Here is a 25,052-nt window from a genome sequence, read left to right as displayed (position 1 = left end):
AGTGATTTGCCCCGGGTCACACAGTTAGTAAGTGTCTGAGGTGAGATTCAAACTCAGGTCCTTCCAACTTCAGAGCCAGTACTCTATCTACTGTGTCACCTAGCTGACCCTCAAATGACCATGTAGACTGTACCCAATAAGGACAAGGCCTGAAAATTAGAAGTCAGTTCTATATGTGTATGACCCTTTAAAGCACCCACTAATTTATTACTCAATTCAAGAGTGAAATGAAAGTCATGTAAAACATTAAAAACTGAATGTGTGATTTATTATATTTGATTGGTCTATAAGGCTTAAATATGTCTGTCATTGTTAACAGTAAATGAATGTAACTTTACAAGTTCAGTATTTCAATACAGTACAGAACTATAAATGTGGCAACTGTGCTCTAGAAAATTAATATTTCCTCAATGCAAATATCAATCCTGCAGGACCACTCAGAAGCTTCCACTAAAAACTCAAACTGCAGTATCACAAGCTCTACTCAAAATGTAAGCCTATCTAAATTAAGCATTAGAGAAAAACAGTGGCAACACTTGGGCTTAATATGTCAGATTTGGTACAGGATCAAAATAACTAACTTTTTTAATGTCCTGGTTTCAAATTAATAAATACAAAACAATATAAAAATATACACCAGTTGATAAAGGGCTACACTGATAAAGATCAAGAAAGTTAAATCTCGCTTTCAAATGTATGCAGGTATGTCTTTAGGGACAAGATTTCGGGGTAGCTCCGGCTGGTCTTTCGGAAGAAGTCCAGACTGGTGAGCTGCTCTATGTCTCTCACTCGGGCAGTATGCATCTTCAAGAGATCTTCAACCCACCGGGATTCATCTTCTGAGCTCTACAAGAGAAATACAACTTGGCTTGAGCCACATGCAGAATTCAGAATTTTCCAAAGGAAATAATCTTTGATGATTTTCTACAAATGACCTCTACACACTTCTAGGCTCACAGCCTAGATGAACTCCGTCCATCTCTCTTATAGCACGCATGTGCATGCACACACACACTCAAACACACACACACACACACACACACACACACACACACACACACACACAAACACTCCTCTGTCCCTCTCTACCACAGTCCTGTCAGAACAGCCCCACAAATACCTACCATCAACTGTAAACATTTTCAACATCAATTAGTTATATCAAATAAATGAGACTTGTGTATGTGGGTACTCAATTTAAGGAAGGCTCAGGACATAAATCAAAATTAGAAAACCCAAATGCTCCTAAAGAGTTCCACATTTTCCTCCCTCCAGGACTGTCAACACATACATGAGTAATTCAAAAAGTTCTTCTACTTCACAAAGAGAATTAAGAAGGGCACTTGACCAATACATGAAAATGCAAGTATATATTCTATATCTTTCAGAATAATGGATTCAGCTACATCCTTCTGATGATTGAATGAACAGAATGAACTAATATGTGCATGAGTTCATCTCAAGAAGCACAGAGTTGAAATGGGTACATGATTTACACTTAAAGGATGATATCATAAGCAATTTAAGAGAGTATAGAATAGTTTATCTGTCAGATTTATAGACAGGGGAAGAATTTAGAACCAAAGAAGATATATAGAGCAACACAAAACGTAAAATGAATCATTTTGACTATATAAAATTAAATAGTTTTTGCTCAAACAAAACTAATGTAACCAAGATTACAAGGGAAGCATAAAACTGGGAATGAATTTTTGAAACAAGTATCTGATAAAGACCTCATTGCTTAATTATATAGAGAATTGAGTGATTTATAAGAATATGTCATTTCCCAATTGATAAATGATCAAAGAATATAAACAGGTAGTTTTCAGACAAATCAAAGCCATCTATAGTCATGAAAAATGCTCTAGATCACTATTGATCAGAGAAATGCAAATCAAAACAACTCTGAGGTATTACCTCATACCTATCAGAGTAGCAAATATAACAAAAACGGAAAATACTGGATGTTGTAGGGGATGTAGGAAAACTGGGACACTAATCTACTGTTGGTGGAGTTGTGAAAAGATTCAACCATTCTGGAGAGCAATTTGGGACTATACCTAAAGGGCTATAGAACTGTGCATACCCTTTGATCCAGCAATACCATTACTTGGTTTATATACCAAAGACATCCCCCAAAAGAGAAAAAGACCTATTTGTACAAAAATATTTATAGCAGCTCTTTTTGTGATGGCTAAGAATTGGAAATCAAAGGAATGCCCATCAATCAGGGAATGGGTAAACAAGCTTTGGTATATGATGGTGATGAAACATTATTGTGCTATAAGAAATGAAAAGCAAGATGATTTCAGAAAGGCCTGGAAAGACTTGTATGAACTGATGTATAGTGAAGTGAGCAGAACCAAGAGAACATTGTGCACAGAGACAGCAATATTGCTTGATGAAGAACTATGAATGACTTAAGTATTCTCAGCAATGCAATGATCCAAGACAGTCCCAAAAAACTAATGATAAAACATACTCTCTACTTCCAAAGAAAGAATTGATATTGATTGAACACAGACTGAAGCATGCTATTTTTCACTTTCTTTTTTTTCTTTTATTCAAGTTTCCCTGTACAAAATGATTAAAATGGTAATGTTTTACATCATTGCACATGCATAACCCATATCTGATTGCTTACTGCCTTGGGGAGGGGGAGAGGAGGTAGGGAATGAGGAATGAAATTTGAAACTTAAAACTTCAAATAATGTTTAATATTAAAAAAACAATAATCACAGAATTGGAAAATATATCAGAAGCAATCCAATCCAATATAGATCTGAACAAATACCCTCTTTACAATGTACCCAAGAAATAATTACTTGGCCATTGCATGAAAACCTCTTATGAGGGGGAATCCATTGCATCTTAAGAAAGCACATTCCACTTTTTTCATAGATTAATTGTTAGGAAGTTTTCCCCACATATTAATCAGACTCTCTGATACTTCTACCTATTGTTCCAAATTTAACTTTTGGAGCCAAGCAGAGCCTGTATAATCTCCCTTCCATGTGACAGTCCTTCAAGTATTTATTATATTCCTTCCTAGCTTTTCTGATCTAGGCTAAATATCTCCCAATCCTTGGACTGGGAATGACAGGACATGATCTTAAGGCCTTTCATCATCATGTTTGTCCACTTCTGGACACTTGAGAGCTTAACAATGCCCTTCCTAAAATATGTCTTCAAGAACCGAATGTACTCTAGATGTGCTGAGAAAATATACAATAGGTCCATCTTTACCCTAGTCTTAACACTGTTGTCATAGTATCCTTTGGACTCCAAGTATTTAGCACATTAATCCCTGGTTCTTTTTCAGATGAACTACTACTACTTTCAGATGTAGCCATACCTCCTCCATCTCATACTTGTATGAATGATTTTTTGAACCCAATGTAAAACTTTGCATTTGTTGCTATTAAATTTTACCAGATCTGCCTCCAATGTTCTAGGTTGTCAAGGTCTTTTAAATACTGACTCTATCATGCAGTGTATTTGCTGTACCTTTCATCTCTGGCTCATTTGCAAACTGGATGTATGCTACCCGGAGACTGACAAAACCGTTAAACAGAACAGGGCAATCAAAGATCTGTGGAGAACTCCTTCCAAGTTGACATTAAACTGTTAATGACTAAGGGTTTGATTTCTCAAAGCAGAGTCCTAAAAGCCAATGTTGGGGTTGGAGTGGGAGAAACAGATGAGGAATATGTCCTTTGGGACAAGGAAATGTTTGATTACAAAGAAAACATTTTTACAGTAAAAACTTCAGGATCAAACTACTAATGTCAATAATATGCGACTCAAAGATCCAAGAAGCATTACACATGAAAAGAGGTAATATGTCTGAGTAGAAATCACTGGTTCTGAAAAAACATTATTCAGTTTCAAGCTTAGGCTCTGATGCTCGCTGGCTATGTAACCTTGGGCAAGTTATTTAACTTTTTAGAGATTCAGCTTCAAAGTAATATTCCCAGCTGCCTTTCCCACTCATGATTCAAGAGACTATGGCTCAAGAAGAATTTCATTTCTCAAAAACAAAATCCTGACAATGTGATCATGAATACTAGGGGGAAAGTGAGGAGATGACATTGTCATCAGAGCTGTGCTTTATGTAATTCACTTTCATCGTCATCACCATCATCTCTAGCATTTATAGAGCACCTTTTATGTGCCAAGCATAGTGGTAAGCACTTTACATTATTATCTCATTTAACCTTTATAATATCCCTGGAAATTAGATGCTATTTTATTCCCACTATACAGTTGAGAAAATTTAGGCAAAAAGAAGTCAAGTGACTTGCCCAAGCTAGTAAGTGTCTGAGGCCGGATTTGAACTCGGGTCTTCCTGACTCAGGGCCCAGTGCTGTACCCACTACAGCACCTAGATGCATCATCAGTAAAAACCAATGTGGAAGCACAGAAAACTTTCTCAAATGAGCTCCAATTTAAAAGAATATATTCAAAAAATGTCAGGAGGAACACAGAACTACAAACACAGAAAAATTCAGGCAAGATTCAAGCTTAGAATGAGCTAAGGTTTATAAAAATTGTTGAGGATAACAAAGAAAGGGACTTTTAAATCTATGTTTAGAGCAAACTGAAAAAATCAAAAGGAAAGAACCATTCCATTGATGAAAGGCAAGTAGTATGATGGTATGAGCTATGATGGTATTGCTAACCCTTTCCCATCTAGTACTATGTCTTGTGGCTGACAGTGATCATTTAAGGTTTGAGAATGGATTTCATGAACTAATGATTATTTATGACTAATTCCTAAGCAGTGAATCAACAAGCATTTATTAAACCCTTACTCGGTGCCAGGCATTGTGCTAAATTCTGGGGATGCAATGAAAGGCAAAAACACAAAAACATGATTCCTGGCCCCCAAGGAAATCACATTCACATTCAAGGAGAGACAACATACCCAAAATACAGTGTAAACGTTAATTAATCTCAGGGGGCAGAGAAATCATTAATGGGGGGAAGAGAGCAATGGGGGAGCAGGACTAGGAAGGGCCTCCTGTAGAAGATAAAATTGGAGCTAAGTCTTTAAGAAAGTCAGGGAAGCTAGGAGGCAGAGGCAATAAGGAAGAACATAGCTGATGAAAAAGCATAAGGTCAGAAGATGAAGGAAGCATCATGTGTATGAGGAACCCCAAGAAGTCCAATACTGCTGGATAATAGAGTAAATAAGGGGCCGTATAAAAGGACTGGAGAGGCAGCTGGGTGACTCAGTGGATAAAGCATTGGGCCTGGAGTCAGGGAGACCTGAAATCAAATCTGGCCTCAGACACTCGCTAGCTGTGTGACCCTGGGCAAGTCACTTAATCTCTGCCTTACTCCGCCAAAGAAGGAAATGGCAAACCCCTCCAATATCTCTGCCACATATGGGGTCACAGAGAATCAGATTTAACTGAATGCCTGAAGAACAAGAAGATTGGAAATATAGGAAAAGGTCAGGTTAGAAAGGGCTTTAAATGTCAAAAAATAGAGGATTATATTTGAAACTGGAGTCAACAGGGAACAAGTGGAGTTTATTAAGTAAGAGAGGAGGCACGGTCAGAGCTGTGCTTTATGTAATTCACTTTAGTGGCCTGAATAGAGAATGGATCGTAGTAGGGAGAGACTAGAGTCAGGGAGATCAACCAGAAGCCAGTTGCAATAGTTCAGATGTGAGGAGATGAGGTCTGTACCATGGGAATGGCTGTGTGATTAGAGAGAAGGGGACCTCTATAAGAGTATGTATTGGAAAGGGGACTAGAACTCACCTCTTCCTAACTGTAAGGCCAGTGTGTAAATTGCATCTCATCATTATTTAATCAGAGATGATTAAAGAAATTGATGTAATAAGAATGAGAGCCTGGGGCAGCTAGATGGTATAGTGGATAAAGCATTGGCCCTGGATTCAGGAGGACCTGAGTTCAAATCCCACCTCAAACACTTGACATCATTGTTATTATTATTACTCTTCTGTTGATTATTTCCTATTTATATTGTATACAGCTGGTCTGTGCCTAGTTGTTTACATGTTATCTTCTCCATGAGAGACTGTGAGCTCCTTGAGGGCAGGTACTATCTGTTGCTCTTTTTTGTATACCTAGGTCTTAGGACAGTGCCTGGAACATAGTAGGTGTTTAATAAATGCTTGGTGACTAACTACTTCCCCATGACCAAAGAATACAAATATTTAAAGGAAGGAAATTGATTCCTAAGACAACTTCCCAATGGGAATAAATGTTTAATGGGTCCCTGTTTAGAATTAATTAATTCATGATTTATTATTAATAATTCTTTGCTGGCAGGCAAGGTGAATTTTCTATGCACCACCACTCTCCATCTGCTTCTTCCTTGACCTCAATTTGGAGGATTGTGCTCATTCTCATGGCTCCCATTTAAAGCAGATTCTCAGAGGCTTCAGGAGAATTTGGCCCCCAGTCCACTGCTGGAGTAGGATTGGTCAGGAATAGTCAAGGAAAGACATGAATTATCTTCTGTCTCAGCTACTTCACAATTACTGAGGTTTGGCACAAGTTTTACTGTCAGAAGGGATTCAGATGTCTCAAAATGAACAATCAACATCATGACTAACTAGAAAATAGAAATAATACCAAAGACACAATGGCCTTCTGTAAAACAGCAACATATTCATTCTCTCTCTCTCTCTCTCTCTCTCTCTCTCTCTCTCTCTCTCTCTCATAGTGAGAAAGAGGAACACTGTGAGGTTCCTGGATTATTATAGAAGAAAACCCACACAAACTTCTTAAAAGCTGGCCAGTAGCTCAAAAGAGATGAAGCCCTACATGTCTCAGGGCTTAAAACTTCAAATGCTCACACTTTTTTCCTCCCCAGTGGCTTTACTGAACTCTGAACTGAAGCCTGGGAACTTGAATTTCTCGGAAAACTTCAGCCCACACAGACCTGGATTGGGCGCGTGGGCTCACCGGTGCCAATGCTAAATATGTAGCATGAGGGTGTTGATTCAGGAAGCTGGCCCTGGGCAGAACCAGGCCAAAAAGCATAAATATTCAGAATATTTTTGCAGTCTTGGGAAATTAAGGGCTCTCCTCTTCCCCCTGCTCCTATCTTCCTCTCAGAGTATCGAGGTTCATGGGGAAGGACAAATCTAAATATAGTTCCCCTAGGAAGGTCACATCTGGTGCTCCGGGAAATAGTACCATTTACAAAAGAGAGTGTCTTAAGCTAGCCCAAGTTCCCCTTAGAATAGGCATAAGAATCCTGGTTGGAGGAAAGGAGCCATAGCGCAGTCTCAATCTAGCCCTTAGATTTTCATTTTCACCAGCTTTAATTTTTGTAAATGCAAACAACTGATTGGGCAGCCACAAGGCAAACAAGGCATTTCCTGACCCATAAGACTGCCATCTGAGATCATGGCAGCTCAGGACAAAGCCACTTCATTTTCTCAAGTTATTTTTCTGGTTTCCCTTTTTTTTAACTCTCTCTTCAGGAGAGCTGAGATGACAGGTCAGCTTCATTTCAATGGTTTTCCTTTGGGTTCTCATACCCTAAATTCTGGGCTCAGACTAGCAATTCAGCTGGTGCTAGAAACCCTGATTAGGGCTATGAGCTCATGAAACTGTTTACTGAGCCTAGTTCTTGGGTATACAATGCAAAACCTGGGAAACTCAAATATATATATCTTCATTTATTAAGGGAGGAGTTTGTTTGTTTGTTTAAACACAGTTCTTGAATAATTACTTTGGGAAGGAGGAGTACAAACAGAAGCACAATCCAAGAATTTGCTGGCAGCTTGTTCTGCTGGGGATATTAGCTATAATTCAGTCATTCTTTCCTGATGCTGAGAGAGCCAATAAGATATAGTGGGTAGAATGCTGGACTTGGAGGTTCTGATCCTGCATTGTACAACACTTCTATGGTCTTGGTCATTATAGTGTTACTTATTTTCTCTCTGAGCCTATCTGTAAATTGGAGATAATAATAGCACCAACTTCAGAGGGGTGATATGGCAATTATTTATTAAGAGACTACATTGTGTGATGTGAGATTAAATGAGATAAAGAATATAAAATGATCCACAAACTTCAAAGCAGTGTAGAGATGAAGCCATTATCACCCCACCATCATCAAAAATCATCACCATCATCTTGGGAGTCAATCCCTAAAAGATTGGACTGAGAATCAAAGGATCTGGCTTAAAATGCCAGCTTCCCACTCATTAGCTGTGTGACACTGGGGTCTATTAGTCAACAACCATTAATTAAGTGTTTACTATGGGCGAGGCACTGTGCTAGGTGCTGGACATAAAAAGGGGGAGGAGAGACAAAAACAGTTCCTGTCTTCAAAGAGCTTCCAGTCTCACGGAGGAGACAATGTATGAATGACTAGGTACATACAAGATCTGCACAAAAGAGATTGAGTCTCCATTTCTTCTCCTATACAACACAGATAGTATTCACATATCACCTGCCTCACAGGGTTGCTTAAATGAGGTAACTTAGGCAAAAGCCATCTGAAAACTATTCAAAACTGTAGAATCTTGCCTTTTGGGAAAGCTGCCCCCTGCAAGGTCATGAGGTGGTGTTTATGTTGGCTGAAGGTCCATACCCACTGCCCCAGAATCCCTTTGTACTCACGTTGCAGCTCTCCTCATTGTCTGGCCGGTGAGGGAGGATGAAAGAGAAGACAGAGAGGGGGCCATCGCACTTGTCAGCAGGTTGAGTGAAATCAAGGCAACTTGTTATGATGCTGTAGTAATGAGTGGGGATTGGGATGGAGCTTCCTTCAACATGTCTGGTAGAAGAAAATTTTTTTAAAAAAATTACATGTAATCTTCCTTCTTTAACAATAGCCAAGACACTAAGATGAACTCCCATACATGGTAAAATCATTCCTCATGTGTACACAAGAGGGTCAGTTAAAATCCACACAGCTTAGCCTGTCTGTCCCTCATGCCTGTTGCTCTGTCCCTCCTTATCTCTGCCTCCTAGATTCAGTTGTCAGCTAAAGGCCTACTCTTTGCAAGCTTTTTCCAATTCCCCATAATGCTGGTACCTTACCTCTGTTGATTATCTCCAATCTATCCTATAACTTGTCTATCCTATAACTTGATAACTTATTTGTACATAGTTGCTTGCCTGTGGACCCCACTATTAGACTGTAAATTCCTTGAGAACAAGGACTGTCATTTGCCCACTTGGTACCACATCTGCACATTGTGGGTGCTTAATACAGGTTAGTTGTCTGAGTGATTTAAGACCCTCCACCAGCCCACACCACCCAATCTTTCCAGTCTTCTTTCTCATAACCTCCACTGTCACCCCGTATTCTACATTCCAGCCAAACTAAACAACTTCGCTTTTCTCCAAACTCACAGTTACATTTCCTTACTCTGTACCCTTGCCCAAACTGTGCCTCATGATTAGAACACACTCCTTCCTCATTGGCACCTCTCAGAATGCTAATCAACCTTGTAGGGTCAGTTCAAGAGCTGCTTGTTCCATGTAGTCTTCTCTGATCTCTCCATATTGTTCATTTTCCCTCCCTTCAAATTATCTTTTACATATTTTCTAGGACTCATATCAACCCCCCACCTACCCTTGAAGGCCAAGTTTTCTTACTATCTTTGTATCCCCCATGACTTGCACATAGTCAGTCTTTTTAAAAACATTTGATCAATTAAATTATCCAGAGAGTGGAAGATGAGAGGCACAAGAGGTATGTTAAGTAGAAAGGGAAGGGGAGAACAAACCCTTTCAGTTGACCCTAGCTGAAATCTGTAGCAGTGAGGAAGGGAGGGGAAGGTGATAAGTATTTATATAGGGCCTACTATGGGCTAGGCACTGTGCTAAGCACTTTACATATTTTCATTTGATCCTCACAACAAACCCTGTGATGTGGCTGCTATTAATTAGTTAGCGCTCTCATTTGCATTATTCTCTTTATGGTTGCCTATACATTTACTGACCTAGTATAGAGGACATATTATATGTTCATCCCCTTCCTTTCAAAAGAAATGGACAAACACCCACTGCACCAGTGGACTCCATAGATATTTTCTACAAGAGTCTTACAACAATCCAAATGTCCTTGAAATTGGGTCTAATTTATCTGGATTGCAATGTGTTATAGTGGTAAGAATATTAAATTTAGACTCAAAGGACCTGGGTTTATTACTGGGTTCTGGTTTTATTACTTCTGGGTCTTATTACTTAAATGACTTTGGCAAAGTCACTTCACCTCTAGGGCCTCAGTTTCCTCATCTGTAAAATGACTGGGTTGGACTAGATTATCACTATGATTCCTTCTAGCTCCAAATCTACTAGGAAGTAAATATTAAGAACTGAAAGAGAGCATGTGGTTTCCTGTGGAAAGAGGACCTGGGTTCAAATCCTGCCTCTGCCACTGACTACCATGTGTGAATTTGGACAAGTCTCGATCTCCATAGGCCTCAGTTTTCTCATCTATTAAATGAGGGGGCTGCTCTAACCAGCCACTGAAGTCCCTTTCAGCTCTAGATCTATGACCTGAGAATCTCATGATAAAAGTCCCTAGCTTCCTTTAAGTCCTAGTCAAAATTGAATCTTTTACTTGAACCCTTCCCCAAATCCTCTTAATTCTGGTGCCTTCTCCCCTGTAATTATTTCCTATTTATAACCTATGTTTTATTTAGTTTGTTTTGCTTATATTTGTTTGCATGCTGGTCTTCCCCCCTTCACACACGCACACACACACACACACACACACACACACACACACATACCCCACACCCTTAGATTCTTATAAACTCCTTGAGGGCTGGGACTATCTTTTGCATCTTTTTATATCCTCTTAGCACAGTGCCTGGAATATAGTAGGTTCTTACAAAACGTTTATTTAAAAAGTGTCTGATTGAGGTCTCATGTATAAATGTTTTCTTGTAGTAGAGCTACTTATATAAATTAGTAACTCTTTACCAGTTATCTTATTATCTTAATTTTGGACCAGGGTTATAACTAATATAAGGGACCAAGCACAAGATCTAGAGTGAAAAGTATTTAGATAACTCTTATAAACTCATATAACTTATACAAAGCCTGGGCACCATGCCTTCTCCCATCATTATTTTTTTCTTATTTTCCTGCTTCATACTTCCTAGATTGCTATCAAGTAGCTAGTATACTATACAAAATGCACTAATATGGCATAGAAATCTTCACAAAACTGACTATTCTGCTATGATTGGTGGTGCACGTCCATAGTCCTTGCTACATGGGGAGGCTTTGGTTGGTGGATTGCGTGAGCTCAGGAGTACTGAGCTATATGCAGCAGGCTAAGTAGATTGAATGTCCACACCAAGTCTGGCACAATTATGGTAACTATCGGGGAACAAGCAATATCCAGGCTGCCTACAGCAGGGGCAAACCAACCCAGGTCAGAAATAGAGACAGTAAAAGCTCTCACATCAATCAGTAATGGGATCAGACTCAGTGGCTGCTGCACTTCCAATCTGGATTAGATTGGGACACCGCTGGGAAAAATTGCCTATTTCTACAGTTTTTCTATTTAAAAAAATTCAGTGATTCAAAAAAGTTACCAACAAAGACCAAGAAAAGAAGAAAATAACAGTTTTAGAAATTTGCACAACTATTTCTAAGGAAATCAAGCCTAAGGGAGGTGGAATAACTCACCCAAGGTCACACAGGTAGCACACAACTGTGTAAGAACTTGTAACCAAGGTCCTCTTGATTCCAAATCCAGTGCTCTTTCCACAATACCACCCTCTCATCATCTTAATTTTAGCTCAAAGCCTAATATTGGTAGAACTGTGGAATCTCAAAATTGGGAGAGACCTCTAGTCCAAACTATACTTAAAGGAAGGTGGTCATCTGGTTCTTTGCTTAAGACTTCTAATGAGTGGGAACCTACTACCTCTCCCAAGCCTTTCCATTTTACTTTTAGATACATCTGTTAGGTCAGGTTTGGGTTTTTTTTTTTCCTTACATCCAGTCTTACATGAGACTTCCTCCGTGTAAATTCAACCCATTGCTCAAGTCCTACTCTCTGAGCCAAGCCTATATACTTCAGTGGAGTTCCACTCATAGCTGTGGACAAGCCTTTTATTAGTGCAAACTGTAACCCAGGCCTGCTTTCTCATACTACAGAATTCTTGTCTCTGTTGTACCTTTGGTCCCCCACGAAGGGCCTAGCCAAACAATGAAAGTCTTTCTTTCTCTAGGTCTTTAGTATTTCATGTCTATTTGGGCAGTACTCAGGCTGTCCACTCCTGATTCTCCTTGCATGACCAGATTGTAGTAATGATGGAGTACATCCTGATCCTCTCTGTCTTTGTTCATATTATTTCTATAACACCGAGAAAACCCTTCCTATCCATCTCTGCCTGTTGACACATCTCATTGCCACCTCACTGGCTACCTTTTCCATGAAACCTTCCTTCTTAATCCTCTGTGGCTAAAAGTAGTCTCTCACCTATTCTAACACCCCTTATTAATTATAATTAATCTACTATATGTATAACATAAGTATTATTAATAAAACTCCTTATACATTTATATTTCAACTTGTTTCACGTCTAATTTCTCTTTCTAGATCACAAACTCCTTTAGAACATGACCATGTCTTGCCTATCTCTGTACGTTCCCCAGCACCTCACCTAGCATACTGTAAATAGCAGGCATGTCTTTATGTTTTTGTTGAATCAGTATTTCAGTCAAAGGAATTTAAAAGCTAGAGAACTAATGAGGAGAAATTCAGAGGAAAGCATTTCAAGAGCCTAGTCTCTTTTTATTTCCCAATTATTTGAGAGAGAACTTTTAATGACCTCTTGGAATTTAAATATAGAAAGTTAATTTAAAAGTTTAAATGATTAAATTCAAATTCATTCAAATAATTAAGTATATGATAAATAAATTTAAATAATTAAATGTAAATTAATGTAAGTGATTGTTAAAATTAGTCGAATAAGGACAATTATTAAATTTAATAAAATTTATCAATACAGTGAAAGGAAATTTAATCAGTATTTCAGTGAAAGGAAATTTAAACAAGTAAAATTCTAAAAAAAAAAAAAGGAAAATTTGAGTCTTACTGTTTGATTTTGTCTTGTGTATCATGTAAACCATCATAATCATAGTCAAAAATGGGACCACTGATGACATTGACTCCATTCCTCTCCGTTGCATATCTTTTCACCAAAACCCTTTGGAAATAATTCCAGATTCCTGTACAAAGACACAATCTTGAGTAAGCAAAATGCTTTTTACTTTAACTGGATCTATTTTACTGTGCCAAAGACCACTGATTCATAATCCTAGCACAAATACCCCCTTCTTTCAGCAACGCAGAATTTGCTATATCCTTTTGTTTTTGGGTTTTTTTTGGTTTTTTTTAGTGAGGCAATTGGGGTTAAGTGACTTGCCCAGGGTCACACAGCTAGTAAGTGTTTGGGGCCTGAGGTGGGATTTGAACTCAGGTCCTCCTGAATCCAGGGCCGGTGCTCTATACACTGCACCACCTAGCTGCCCCTGAATTCACTCCCTTTTAACCTCTACCTGTTACATGAGGTTTTTCTGGATTTACCACCACCACCCCCAAGTTCATACTCTCTGCTTTCTTTGTGGCCCCTCAGGTGGAGAAACAAGACATTGAGACATGTTATAGGGGAGAAGACAACCTGGACTATTATCCCTGTGAGCTATCTGAATGGTGCAGATTCAATGGAAAGAAATGTACCTCCTTCCCAATCTCATCTATTTATTTCTGACAGAAGTACAAACCAAAAGGTTGAGTTTTGAGAACAGAGAACTAATGGCACTCACTGGAAGAAGAGAGTTATATCAATTGTTTGTGGACTACTACAATTCCTTTGTTTTGTATGTGAGGTGCAAAATAATCCAAAAATTAGGATTTAAGGGGCCTGAGCCATGTAAGCCTCTGATACTGAGCCTAAGGTTACAAATACTTTTCATTTCCTTATGTGTGTATACAGACAGTTCACGTTATGGAAGTGGACCATTCTACAGACCTCCACATAATGCAGATTTGCCCTTAGATGTGAGAAGAGGAGGAAGGGATGAATGAATGGAGGGGCATGCTCCTGTGAAGTGAGAGCAGGAGAAAGAACATGCAGGGCATAGAGTCAGCCAGGCACTGAGCAGAAGAATATATGGGAGGCAGACATATGGGGTTGGGGGTCAGGGAACACAGGCATAGACAGGAGAGGATGGTCAACATGGAGCTGGGAACAGACATGAGGTACCAGGAAGAAGATACTGGGACATAGAAAAGGCAGGTAGAGTGGGGCAAAGGTTTCCTCTTTAGGTTGTTGTGGGGGGATGGTTTGTGAGGGGGTAGGGAGAAGCCATGTAGCACTGAGTTGAGTGTCAGAAGAAGAAGAAAGAGAGAGATTACAATACTGTACAATAAACAAGATAGGTAGTTTTTCAGAATTCAGATTTCTTTCAGAATTCTTTAGGTAGGGGGCAGTTAGATGGTGCAGTGGATAAAGCACTGTCCCTGGATTCAGGAGGACATGAGTTCAAATCCAGTCTCAGACACTTGACACTTATTAGCTGTGTGACCCTAGACAAGTCACATAACTCTCATTGCCCCATGGGGGGGGGAAGGGAAGGATTCTTTAGGTAAAATCAAAGTTGTGCAGTGTGAAATTTATGTAAAGCAAGAACTGTCTGTAGTCTATTTTCCTCATAGAATATAAGGTCTTTGAGGTCAGGGACAAACTTTTTTGGCCTTTGTTTCCCTAGTGCCCATTTATTCTAAACAAAATTAGATTTAGCAAAATAAATGACCCTGAAATTTTATCGACATCCCTATTTCTTTATCAATGTTTCTACAAAGGGAGAAAAAAACTCAACTACAATATTCAACTCTAGACTCATGAGAGCAATAGCATCAAGTATAGGAGACTTTTTTGGTCCCCTCATATTAGGAGGAATTCATGGGATGATAATGACAATAGCTTACAAAGTACTATGAGTTCAGCAACAAATATTTGTCAAACATCAATTAAATGAGGCACACCATATTAAGTAGTATACACATACCTATACACACAAAGGGGAACAATCCTCAAGAATCTTATAGTCTCAAACATTTTCTAGTCTTATTCCAACAAAATATTAATCATTTAAAAAAATGTTTTACAGATGAAAAAACTCCGTTAACTGACATAGGTAAGGTTCCCTCAACTGTAAAATGGGAATAATAATAGCACCCACCTGACAGGGTTATTGTGAGGCTCAAATTAGGTAATTTTTGTAATTGAACACAGAGTCTAGCACAGAATAGGCAGCCAATGTTTATTGACTGTCTGCCCATAGTTGGCACTTAATAAATGCTTGCTTCTTCCCACTCCTTCCTATCCTTCCTATTCAGAAGGATGGTAATAAAAACATCCCTTCCAAATGCATAGCATTTTGGGGCTTTCCTATACATTATGTCATTTGATCCTCACAGCAATCCTTTGAGGTAGGTAGGACAAATTGTATCTTCACAGATGAGGAAATTGAGGTACAGCAAGGTAACAGTAGGCAAAAGCAAAAAAAAAACAAAAACAAAAACGCAAAAAAAACACTCACATCATTTAGGAGGCTATTGCTCAACTCCTCTACTCCCACTTCTCTCCCAGGCCTGGATCATTGCCCCTAACCTGGAGGAGCTATAGAGAGCCACCTAGTCCAGCTCCCTCATTTTTACAGATGATGAAACTGAGGTCTATAAAGTAGGTAAGATTGATCCAAAACATACAATTAGTAAGTGACAGAGACCAGATACAGACTCAAATGGGCAGCAGAGAGTCCCAGTTTCATGAGCACTAATGACACTAGACTGCCTAGAATGCCCAGATGCCCTCACAAACTTCTACCTCCCCCAGGCCCACACCTGGTTAACCATCCTGATAAAGCACCAATGGTCATTTTGCCAAGGATGTTGTCCCACGCCATTAACCAGCAACAGTAAATAGCATGGAGGTTAATGGTATCACTCTGTTTATACTTGTCACAGCTCTAAATTTGATGTGTTAGTAGCCTTAAGACAAAAACCACTCAATAAATATCTAGGTGGCACCTGAGAGTCTCTATGGGTACTACACACTCATAATTTTGCTCAAAGATTACACACAATGTATTTATCAAAATTTACAAAGTATTTACTGTAAGGCTGAGTGCTCATGAGTCTTTTTTGTTTCCTATCAAAGAACCAACAAAAACCAGGGGGGGAACATTTTTAATTGCTATTTTTGTTTTAGTAGAGAGACATACATATTTAGAAGTGAAATCACTGATTTAAAAATTAAGAACAAGAAAGAGAAACTTTTATATACTAACTTACAATGTACTCTCATTCGCCAGTCAAAAGAGGAGGTGGAAAAAGAGAAAAGGAAATAGAGAGAAGGAAGAAAAAGAAAGGCAGAAGTAGAGAAAAAGGTGGGGGTAGGGGAGGTGTCAATAGGTTCTGAGGCTGTCAGCAAATAACCATAGTTCATATTTCAGAGTGTTGTCTCACATTCACAGTCCTTTGAAAAATGAATTAGCTCGTTAACTACCATTCAGAACTCTGGATCTGCTCTTTATACCTTCAAAGGGAGATACACAGCAGCCCACCAAAGGAGAAAATATTCCCTAAGTTATCATAGCAGTAACCAGAGAACCATCTCCCTGAGGACCAGAGAAAATCAGCCTAAGGTCAGATTTCCTCTCTACTTTCTATCATTTCATAGAATGCGGTTCTCATGTAAAGAGAAAGAAGATGGGAAAAGGAAAAGCAAATGCTAAGGCACTGAGGGGGGAGGAGGGGGAAACCAAGACAATGAAGACACTCAAAAGGCCCAAGACCACAGCAATGTGGCATGTGAACAAACCACCCCACTGCTGGGAGAAGAACAGTGAACCCTCTGTCCAAAGCCTGTTGCAATGCCAGTGTCAGGATGGCACTGTGTGTTTCCTTTATTACTGCTTAGACAAAAACGTGTTAGTAAAGAACAAAGGCCTCTGGTAAACCCTCATTTGAGGAAATTAAATGAAGCAACATTCCAAAATAACCTTTGCAAAGAATATAGTGACATGAGCTCCTGGAATATTCAAACTGGACCTGAGAATGGTCCAGGAATCCAGTAATCCAGTCTTTTAAAATGTATGTTTGCATGTGTGTACATGTATATGTACATATACTATATGTGTATATGCATTATATGTGTATATATCTATAAACTTGTCTTATATCTATATATGTATGTGCGTATGTGTGTATATGTATGTAGGGGTATATGTATTGTGTGTAGGGGTGTATGTATATATAGTACATGGGTATATGCATTATATGTGTATATACATACATATGTGTATATATATCTATAAACTTGTCTTATATGTATGTGTATAAATATCTTGATATCTCTATATGTGAAATTCTTTGCAATTGGTTCTGTATTTGAATTAAGTTGTTTAGGAAACAGTAGAAGGTACGATAGGAGGACATGGGCTCAGGAATCCAGAGGTTTAGGTTCAAATCCCACCTCTGAGGTTTATTAGCTGTATGGTAACTTTGGGCAAGTCTTTTAATCTCCCTCAGCCCTGAGTTTCCTCTTTTGTAAAATGAGAAGGGTGAACAAGATGGCTTCTCGGGCCCCTTCTAGCTCTGGATTTATGATCCATCCCATGCTTTTGCTCAACAATAAAGCAACCATGCTACAATCTTTCTGATCTTTATATACCAGAGCCAAGGCAGGGCCTCGATTTCTCATCTCTAAAATGAAGAGGACGGTCCATTCATTCCAGCTCTAGGTCTTTGACTTTATGTCACCCTTTCCATATTTTTTTCACATGACTCTCCTTCACATAGAATTACATTCCTGCCAAAGCATACTATTCTGAAATCGCATACTGAGCTTCCCTTCCAGGGCTTTCTTCACACCACTCCCTCCTCCGGCTAGAGATGTCCTCATATGACATCATCGTCATCACTGCCTATTAAAAAAAATCTCCCCATCTTCCAATGCTCAGCTCAAATGCTACTTGCCATTACAGTCTTTGCCAAGCTCTGATATAGGCTGTAAAGCTGTCCCTCATTCAAGCTCCATTAAGACTTTGTTTGTGCCTCTTTTGGGGCACTTAACTATAATAGAAAGCAGAAGTTGATTTTGCACACTTCCTTGATCCCAGTCGCTAAATTGGATAGTCACTGAAGTCTGAGAGCACGTCCCAGTCACCTCTGAGCTAACCTCAGGACAAGAGCACAGTGCTTTGCACGTCATCGGGACTCAATAAATATTTGTTAAATGAATCAGTTAACAAATGAATTTGATACAGTTAGGGAACAGAGTGTTTTATTTAATCATGGAACTGTATCATATATGGATCACCAATTTTTCAATTATCAGTAAACACTCAGATATATGCTGCTAAAACTGTACCGAAAGTAAATTAATCATCCTTTGGCAGGTCAGAAGACAATTCATGAGTCTGTAATATTTTAGACAACATCCTAGGAATAATATGTAAGAGGCTCTTAGGGAATGCCTGGTGAATTATATTCTGTCACTGAATATCATTTATCACTGGGCTGGTAAAGCACAAAAGTGATGCATATCAGAACTCTGGATAACTACTTTTGACCATAACATAACTCCAAACAGAAAAAGATAAGCATTAAATAAATGGGCAAAGATGACAAAAGATAGAAATAGGCATTGTTGGAAATAGGCATACTAATAAACTGTTTGGAAGTGCTGTAAATGGGTCCAGCTGCTATGGAAGAAAATTTGAAACAATTCTAGAAAAAAGTAATTAAACTATCCAGACCTGATAACCCAGCAATACTACTACTGGTCATATATCACTAATATCTATAACCAATTACTGACACAGTGAAAAGTCCCAAAATATTTATAACAGGACTTTCTGTGGCAAAAACAAAACAAAACAAAACTAGGAAACAGTAGGTGCTCATCAGTAGGGGAAAGGCTGGAGAAGTTGTTGCATATGTATGTAATAGACCATTATTGCATCCCAAGAAATAACAAATAAGAAAACAAAGTAGCATGGGAAGAGCAGTATAAAAGGATGCAGTGTATCAAGCAGAACCAAGAGAATAACATACACAATAACTCCAATTATGCAAAAGAAAACAACACCATGAGATGTCAGAACTTAGATCAATGTCATGACCAATTTCCTTTCTACAGGACTGGTGAAACATACTCCCTCTTGGTAGAAAGGCAGTTGACTATGAGGGCAAAATAAAACAAATACTGTTTGGGGACCATCTAGGTGGTGCAGTGGATAAAACACTGGCCCTAGATTCAGGAGGACCTGAATTCAAATGCAGCCTCAGGCACTTGACACTACTTACTTGCTGTGTGACTGAGCAAGTCACTTAACCCTCACTGCCCTGCAAAAACAAACAAACAAAAGAAAATACTGTTTGATGTGGTCAATGTGTCCATATGTTTTGCTTAATTGTACTTCTTTGTTACAAGGGAGGGTTTGGAAAGTCCACAATAGAAATGAGTAGAGGGAAGAGGAGGAGAGGAAGATATTAAAACATTTTATTAAAAAAGGAAATCAGTCCCTACTCTGTCACTCAGCAACATTAGAGAAGACCCTTAACTGGGCTAAGCCTCAGTTTCTTCATCTGTAAAATGAAAATCATTATGATTACTTTACCTACTCAGATTGTTATGAAGATTGAGATAAGGAGATAATTTAAAACAATTTTGAAATCTATAAAGTGCTATGCAAACACAAAGCTTTGCCAATATTATAAAAAATAACAAGTTAAAAAGGCAAAAAGCAAATGCTTAAGTTTATCTTTACAACTGTGTAGGCTAAATGTACTTACTTTGGAAGGCAGGATACATTGGAATCATGTTAGTTATAAGGAAGGCATCATATTTAGATTCTGCAGAAGAGCTCAGATCTAAAATTTAAAATGAAAACAAAGTGGTGTTAATTACTTAGACATTACCAATATCCATCCTGTCAGATTAGGCAGGTCTTGCCTATGAGTACACCTAACAATTACCTGAGCAAATCCATCTCTTTCTCTTTTCCCATTCCTTCTTCCTCTAACCATATTCTCATATTCATATTCTTCCTCTCTCTTACTCCCCCAAGTGTAAGTGTATGAGTATGTATATAAACATATATACTCTCTTTCTTCCCTCCTTTCCTTCCCCTCCTGTCTTTCTTCTCTTTGTTTCTGTTCCTTTTATTCTTTCCTCCTATCAATTCTTTGTTTGTTTGTTTAGTTGGTTTTTGGGTGGGGCAATGAGGGTTAAGTGGCTTGCCCAAGGTCACATAGCTAGTACTTGTCAAGTGTCTGAGGCCGGATTTGAACTCAAGTCCTCCTGAATCCAAGGCCAGTGCTTTATCCACTGTGCCACCTAACTTCCACCTAGCTGTCCATTCTTCCTATCAATTCCTTGGGTCTACATAAGGATTACCCAAAGATCCTGCTTAGTCCCAATTGGGAAATTCAATGTTATTTTTTTAACCTTCAGACTGAGAAGGGAAAAAAAAAAACAAAATAAATTTATCAAAGGTAAATAAAAGTAACAAAATATCAAAATGCTTCTTAGAGACTGCCCCTATTTTGTTTATTAAAGGACCAAAGCACAAACATATGATTAAGAAACAAATGCATTTGTCACTTTATCAGTAGAAAGGATTCTGGCCTTGAAGTTAGAGGCCTGAGTTCATGAGCTAGCTCTGCCACTTACTAGCTGTGTGACCTTTGGAAAAATCATTTTACTTTTCTGAGCCTTGATTTCTCCATCTGTAAAATGGTGATAATAATTCTTGTTCTATCTATCTCACAGGTGTGTTTTATGGAAAATACCGTAAAATCCAAAGACAGAGATAGATATAGATAGATAGATAGATAGATAGATAGATAGATAGATAGATAGATAGATAGATAGATAGATAGATAGATAGATAGATGGATAGATGGATGAATGGATGGATGGATGGATAGATGGATGGATGGATGGATGGATGGATGGATGGATGGATGGATGGATGGATGGATGGATGGATGGATGGATGGATGGATAGACAAACAGGCATAAGTACATATATAGAGAATATATAGATATATGCGAGCTATTATTAATATCATTGAATTTTCTCTCACTGAAAGCTACTCCATGTTCAAGTTCTTGACTACTGTTCTCTTTCCTGGTACACTTAGGAAAAATAACAAGAGTCATACTACCTGTTCATCCAGCTCAGGGTCCCCTTTCTCTCACCACATTTCTCCATCTCATACACAGACATATCACAAGGCACTTTGCCAAGAGCCTTGCTGAAATGTAATTGTATCATGCCCATGGCACTGCTCTTATCTGCCAACCTGGATTTGGAGTCTGAAGAGCTGGATTCAAATACTGCCTCAGCTACTTACAGGTTACCTGGGTAACCTGGGTAAGTCATATGCCCACTTTGGGCTTCGGTTTCCTTATCTATCCCATGAAGAGGCCGGATCTCTAAAGTCACTTCCAGCTCTAAAGGCTCTGCCACTAAACTGGATCCCATTTTGCTGAGTCTGTAAATACACTCAACCAGACTTGACACAATGAAAACCCAGCATCCAACAACCATGCATCATCCCAGGACCTGATGGCCAAACACAAGCAACAAACAACTTACAGGGAGGGAAGAGGAATCCATAGGATATCTGTTTATCATTTTTGTAAGCCAAACAGTTCTGACTGTAAGTTGGAGAAACACGAACATCTGGTCGCACACAATTGGTCAAGTGCTCAGGAATGCTAGAAACCTCAGCCTGCAGCAAAAGGTAAATTAACACCATGATGCCAATTCAAAAAAAAGACACTTAAATAACCATGAAAGAGAGGCTAGGGTTGGCTCTGTTAAGAACCAAAAGAAAAAAGAAAGAAAAAGAAAAGGGAGGGAGAAAGGCTTTTACTTTACCTCACCTGGTTTCCTAAAAAGAACATGATTCTAGCAATTGTAGCATAGATACTTTGTACACAAACATGTACCACGAGTGAACTTAAAAGTCTCTGACACTGGGAAGAAACTGCCTTTTGGGTCATCTCAACTATACAGATAATCCTAAGTAGATCTCTAAACATTTGGGGACCTTAGTTTGCTGATATGTAAAAAAGAGGGGTTAGGCAAGGTAGCAAGGTGGATAGAGTCAGAATACCCAGTTTCAAGCACTGACTCAGACACTTAACTGTGCAATCCTGGACTAAATATTTAACCTTTTTAAGGTTCAGTTTCCTTATCTTAAAATGGGGATAATAACACCAACCTCAAAGGATCAAAAGATAACATGTAAAGCAATTTGCAAAACTTAAAACATTATATGTTAGCTATTATCATTAATTATTATTATTATAAATCTAGAGCTAGGGAGGGACTTCAGAGTCATCCAGTTGAAGACTCATTTTACAGATAAGGAAATTGAGACCCAGGGAGATTAAGTGATTTATTCAAAGTCATAAGTTAATTAAGCGTCAGAGGTAACATTTGAATCCAGGCCCTCTGACTTCTCAATCAGTGCTCTTCCAGTTCTAAATCCCATGACTGCAGGTAAGCGATATAATAATATTGGGAAAAGAAGCAGCTCTAGAGTTAGGGAACCTGGTTTCAAATATCACCTTTGCGGCTTCCACTACCTTGTTACTTCCTCTTCTTGGTGCTCACAAATTAGGAGGTGAGGCCTGATGATCTCTGAGGTCTTTCCAGCTTTACAGGTATGGTCCTATTCCCTTCTCTGGTCTTCAGGTCCCTTCTCTATACTATAAAGACAGTGACATTTGCACTGTCTACTTCATGGGGTTGTTGTGAGGCATCTATCTTTTACCCTTAGCAAGCTTCCATTCTCTTTTTTTGATCACTGGAGATGCTCCACTAGAGTCTAGCTTACCACCAGACAGGGATGGCCTGAAGAAGATTTATCTGGAAGATCCTTTCCAACTGTGGTATTCTGTGATAAATCTTATTCTTGATAAAGGTTTGGTTTATCTTTCCTTTCCTTCATAGAACCCAAGTTCCTCTCAAGCACAAGGTTAAATCTTGAGCATTTCAATGTATTGAATGGTTACCCAAGAGTCTGAACAAGTCACTTTATCTTCTTCTCAAAGCTGAAATACCACAGGACATTTGGGGATTTATTCGACTTGGGTATGCTCAAAGCCCACCTGGGAGCCTTCACCTCATCATCTGGTAATTTACATTTTGATATGGGCCATAACTATTTCAGGGATGAGGGTCGACAATTACATTGTTTCTTAAGATTTGCATTAACTACTTATTACACACATTATCTCAGTTCAATCTCATAGCAATTCAGTAAGATGGCTGCTATTATTTTCATCTCCATTTTGGAGATGAGAAAACTAAGGTTCAATGATGATACGGTAACTATTAATAACAAAATTCCTCCCTAAGATCCTGATACCTTTATAACTAATTTCCTTCCACAAGTACTTTGGAAACTGAGAGAAGCGTGGTCATGAAATGAGACCAGTTTCTGGGACTATTCTCACTAAGAAAAGTTAAAGCCCTGTCTAAACACAATTTAAGTAAGCCAAAGTATTTATCTTCCTACTAACATAAGGTATATAATATAATATCAAATACTGGAAGACCCAATTCTTTCAATGACCTGTTTGGAAACAGTGTAGGATGTCCACAGTGGCATTAGGAGTGTTTCACTATAGCCGCTTTCAAAATCATGGTGATACAAGATATTATATCTAGTCCGATAAAGTACTGCAGGTCGACCATAAAGAAGATGTCTCTCTAGGAAAGGAGAAAAAGAATAAACTTCATTAAAGACAGTTTAGATCATACATATGACATGGAAAAGATATTGGAAGAGAGCCAAGTTGTCCAAAATTTGCTCACTTTAGTAATAATATAGCGCCTTCCCCTTAATTTAATCAAGTTAGTACCTAACCCTCTTTTTGGTTTATCTGATCACCTTGGAAGAATAGTGTTGGTGTTTTGGGGTTTTTTTTTTTTAAAACAAAAAGTTACAATAACATTAAGCTTTATCACTTACAAAGCTTTCCCACATACATTGTCTTATTTGATTCATCTTCTATACAAACCAAAATAATTGTTTTTGTGATTTTAATAATTTCTTTACGTTGTCATTTTAGGCAGTGGATTTTTTAGTCTTAGGGTAAAATGCTGGTATCAGGGGTGGGGAAGTTCTATAGCCACCTCTGGAATGATCTGACTAGACAAGAGACAAATAATAGTCCTATTTTGATGTCACTCTGTCCAGACTCTCATCACTGCCATCTAGTGATTTGTAGCGACAAAAGATGAAAAGGGCCTGTTTCTTATCAAGGCAACTCCCTTCTCTCTGAGCACTTTCTTAGTAATTACAGTAGAAGGGCCACATCCTTCCATCCATCCTAAATCCTGCTCTTATCCTAAATCTCTTCAGTATTCACAATGATCATCCTTCACACACTTTGGACCACTTTAAATCCCAAGATCTGTCTCTATTCTATAAGAATTCTATACCTAAGACCTTACCAACACATGAAACTATTCTACCTCCAAGATTACGAGCTTTGAACTTTCCCCAATTTGGATCACAAACATCTGTCTTTCTATTTCTCCCACTGCTTCCCTCCTCCTCAATTCACTCATGACTTTCATGGCAAAATCTGGTTCTCCCAATCTATACCCCCTAATCTGGCCTCACTTCCCTTTATTCACATTTCCTTTCCATGGACCCTAAGACATAGCACTCCACCCCCAAATCCCTTTTCCCAGTTTACTTAAGAATATGATAGAAGAAAGGAAAAGGTTTACACTTTCTTTTCTTTTTTAAAAAAGCAGTCCATCAATCAAAATCATTAAGTGCTTACTATGTGCCAAACACTATGCCAAGAGCTGGGAATAGAAAAACAACAGTGAAACAGCACCTATTCTCTTTTTTTGGGTGAGGAAATGAGGGTTAAGTGACTTGCCCAAGGTCACACAGCTGGTAAATGTCAAGTGTCTAAGGCCAGATTTGAACTCAGGTCCTCCTGAATCCAGGGCCAGTGCTTTATCCAC

The 25,052-nt window shown here is 38.6% G+C and overlaps 1 protein-coding gene across 3 annotated transcripts in view; it reads right to left on the bottom strand.

The window, feature by feature from the left end:
• Positions 1 to 242: 242 nt before the first annotated feature.
• Positions 243 to 25,052, bottom strand: part of ENPP2 (ectonucleotide pyrophosphatase/phosphodiesterase 2) — a 176,983-nt gene continuing 152,173 nt past the window's right edge. For all 3 annotated transcript variants that reach the window (XM_043967723.1, XM_043967717.1, XM_043967713.1), the window contains 6 exons: positions 23,641 to 23,777; positions 21,651 to 21,786; positions 19,840 to 19,917; positions 13,070 to 13,202; positions 8,619 to 8,775; positions 243 to 846 (listed from right to left, as the gene is read on the bottom strand). In XM_043967723.1, the coding sequence (XP_043823658.1) occupies positions 676 to 846; positions 8,619 to 8,775; positions 13,070 to 13,202; positions 19,840 to 19,917; positions 21,651 to 21,786; positions 23,641 to 23,777 (812 nt within the window). In that variant the 3' untranslated portion in view covers positions 243 to 675. The remainder of the gene's footprint in view (positions 847 to 8,618; positions 8,776 to 13,069; positions 13,203 to 19,839; positions 19,918 to 21,650; positions 21,787 to 23,640; positions 23,778 to 25,052) is intronic.

Source organism: Dromiciops gliroides, chromosome 1, assembly GCF_019393635.1.
Source record: "Dromiciops gliroides isolate mDroGli1 chromosome 1, mDroGli1.pri, whole genome shotgun sequence".
In the NCBI taxonomy this organism is placed as follows: Eukaryota; Metazoa; Chordata; class Mammalia; order Microbiotheria; family Microbiotheriidae; genus Dromiciops; species Dromiciops gliroides.
The sequence above is the reverse complement of the archived record's forward strand: the minus strand, read 5'-3'. Positions and strand labels throughout refer to the sequence as shown.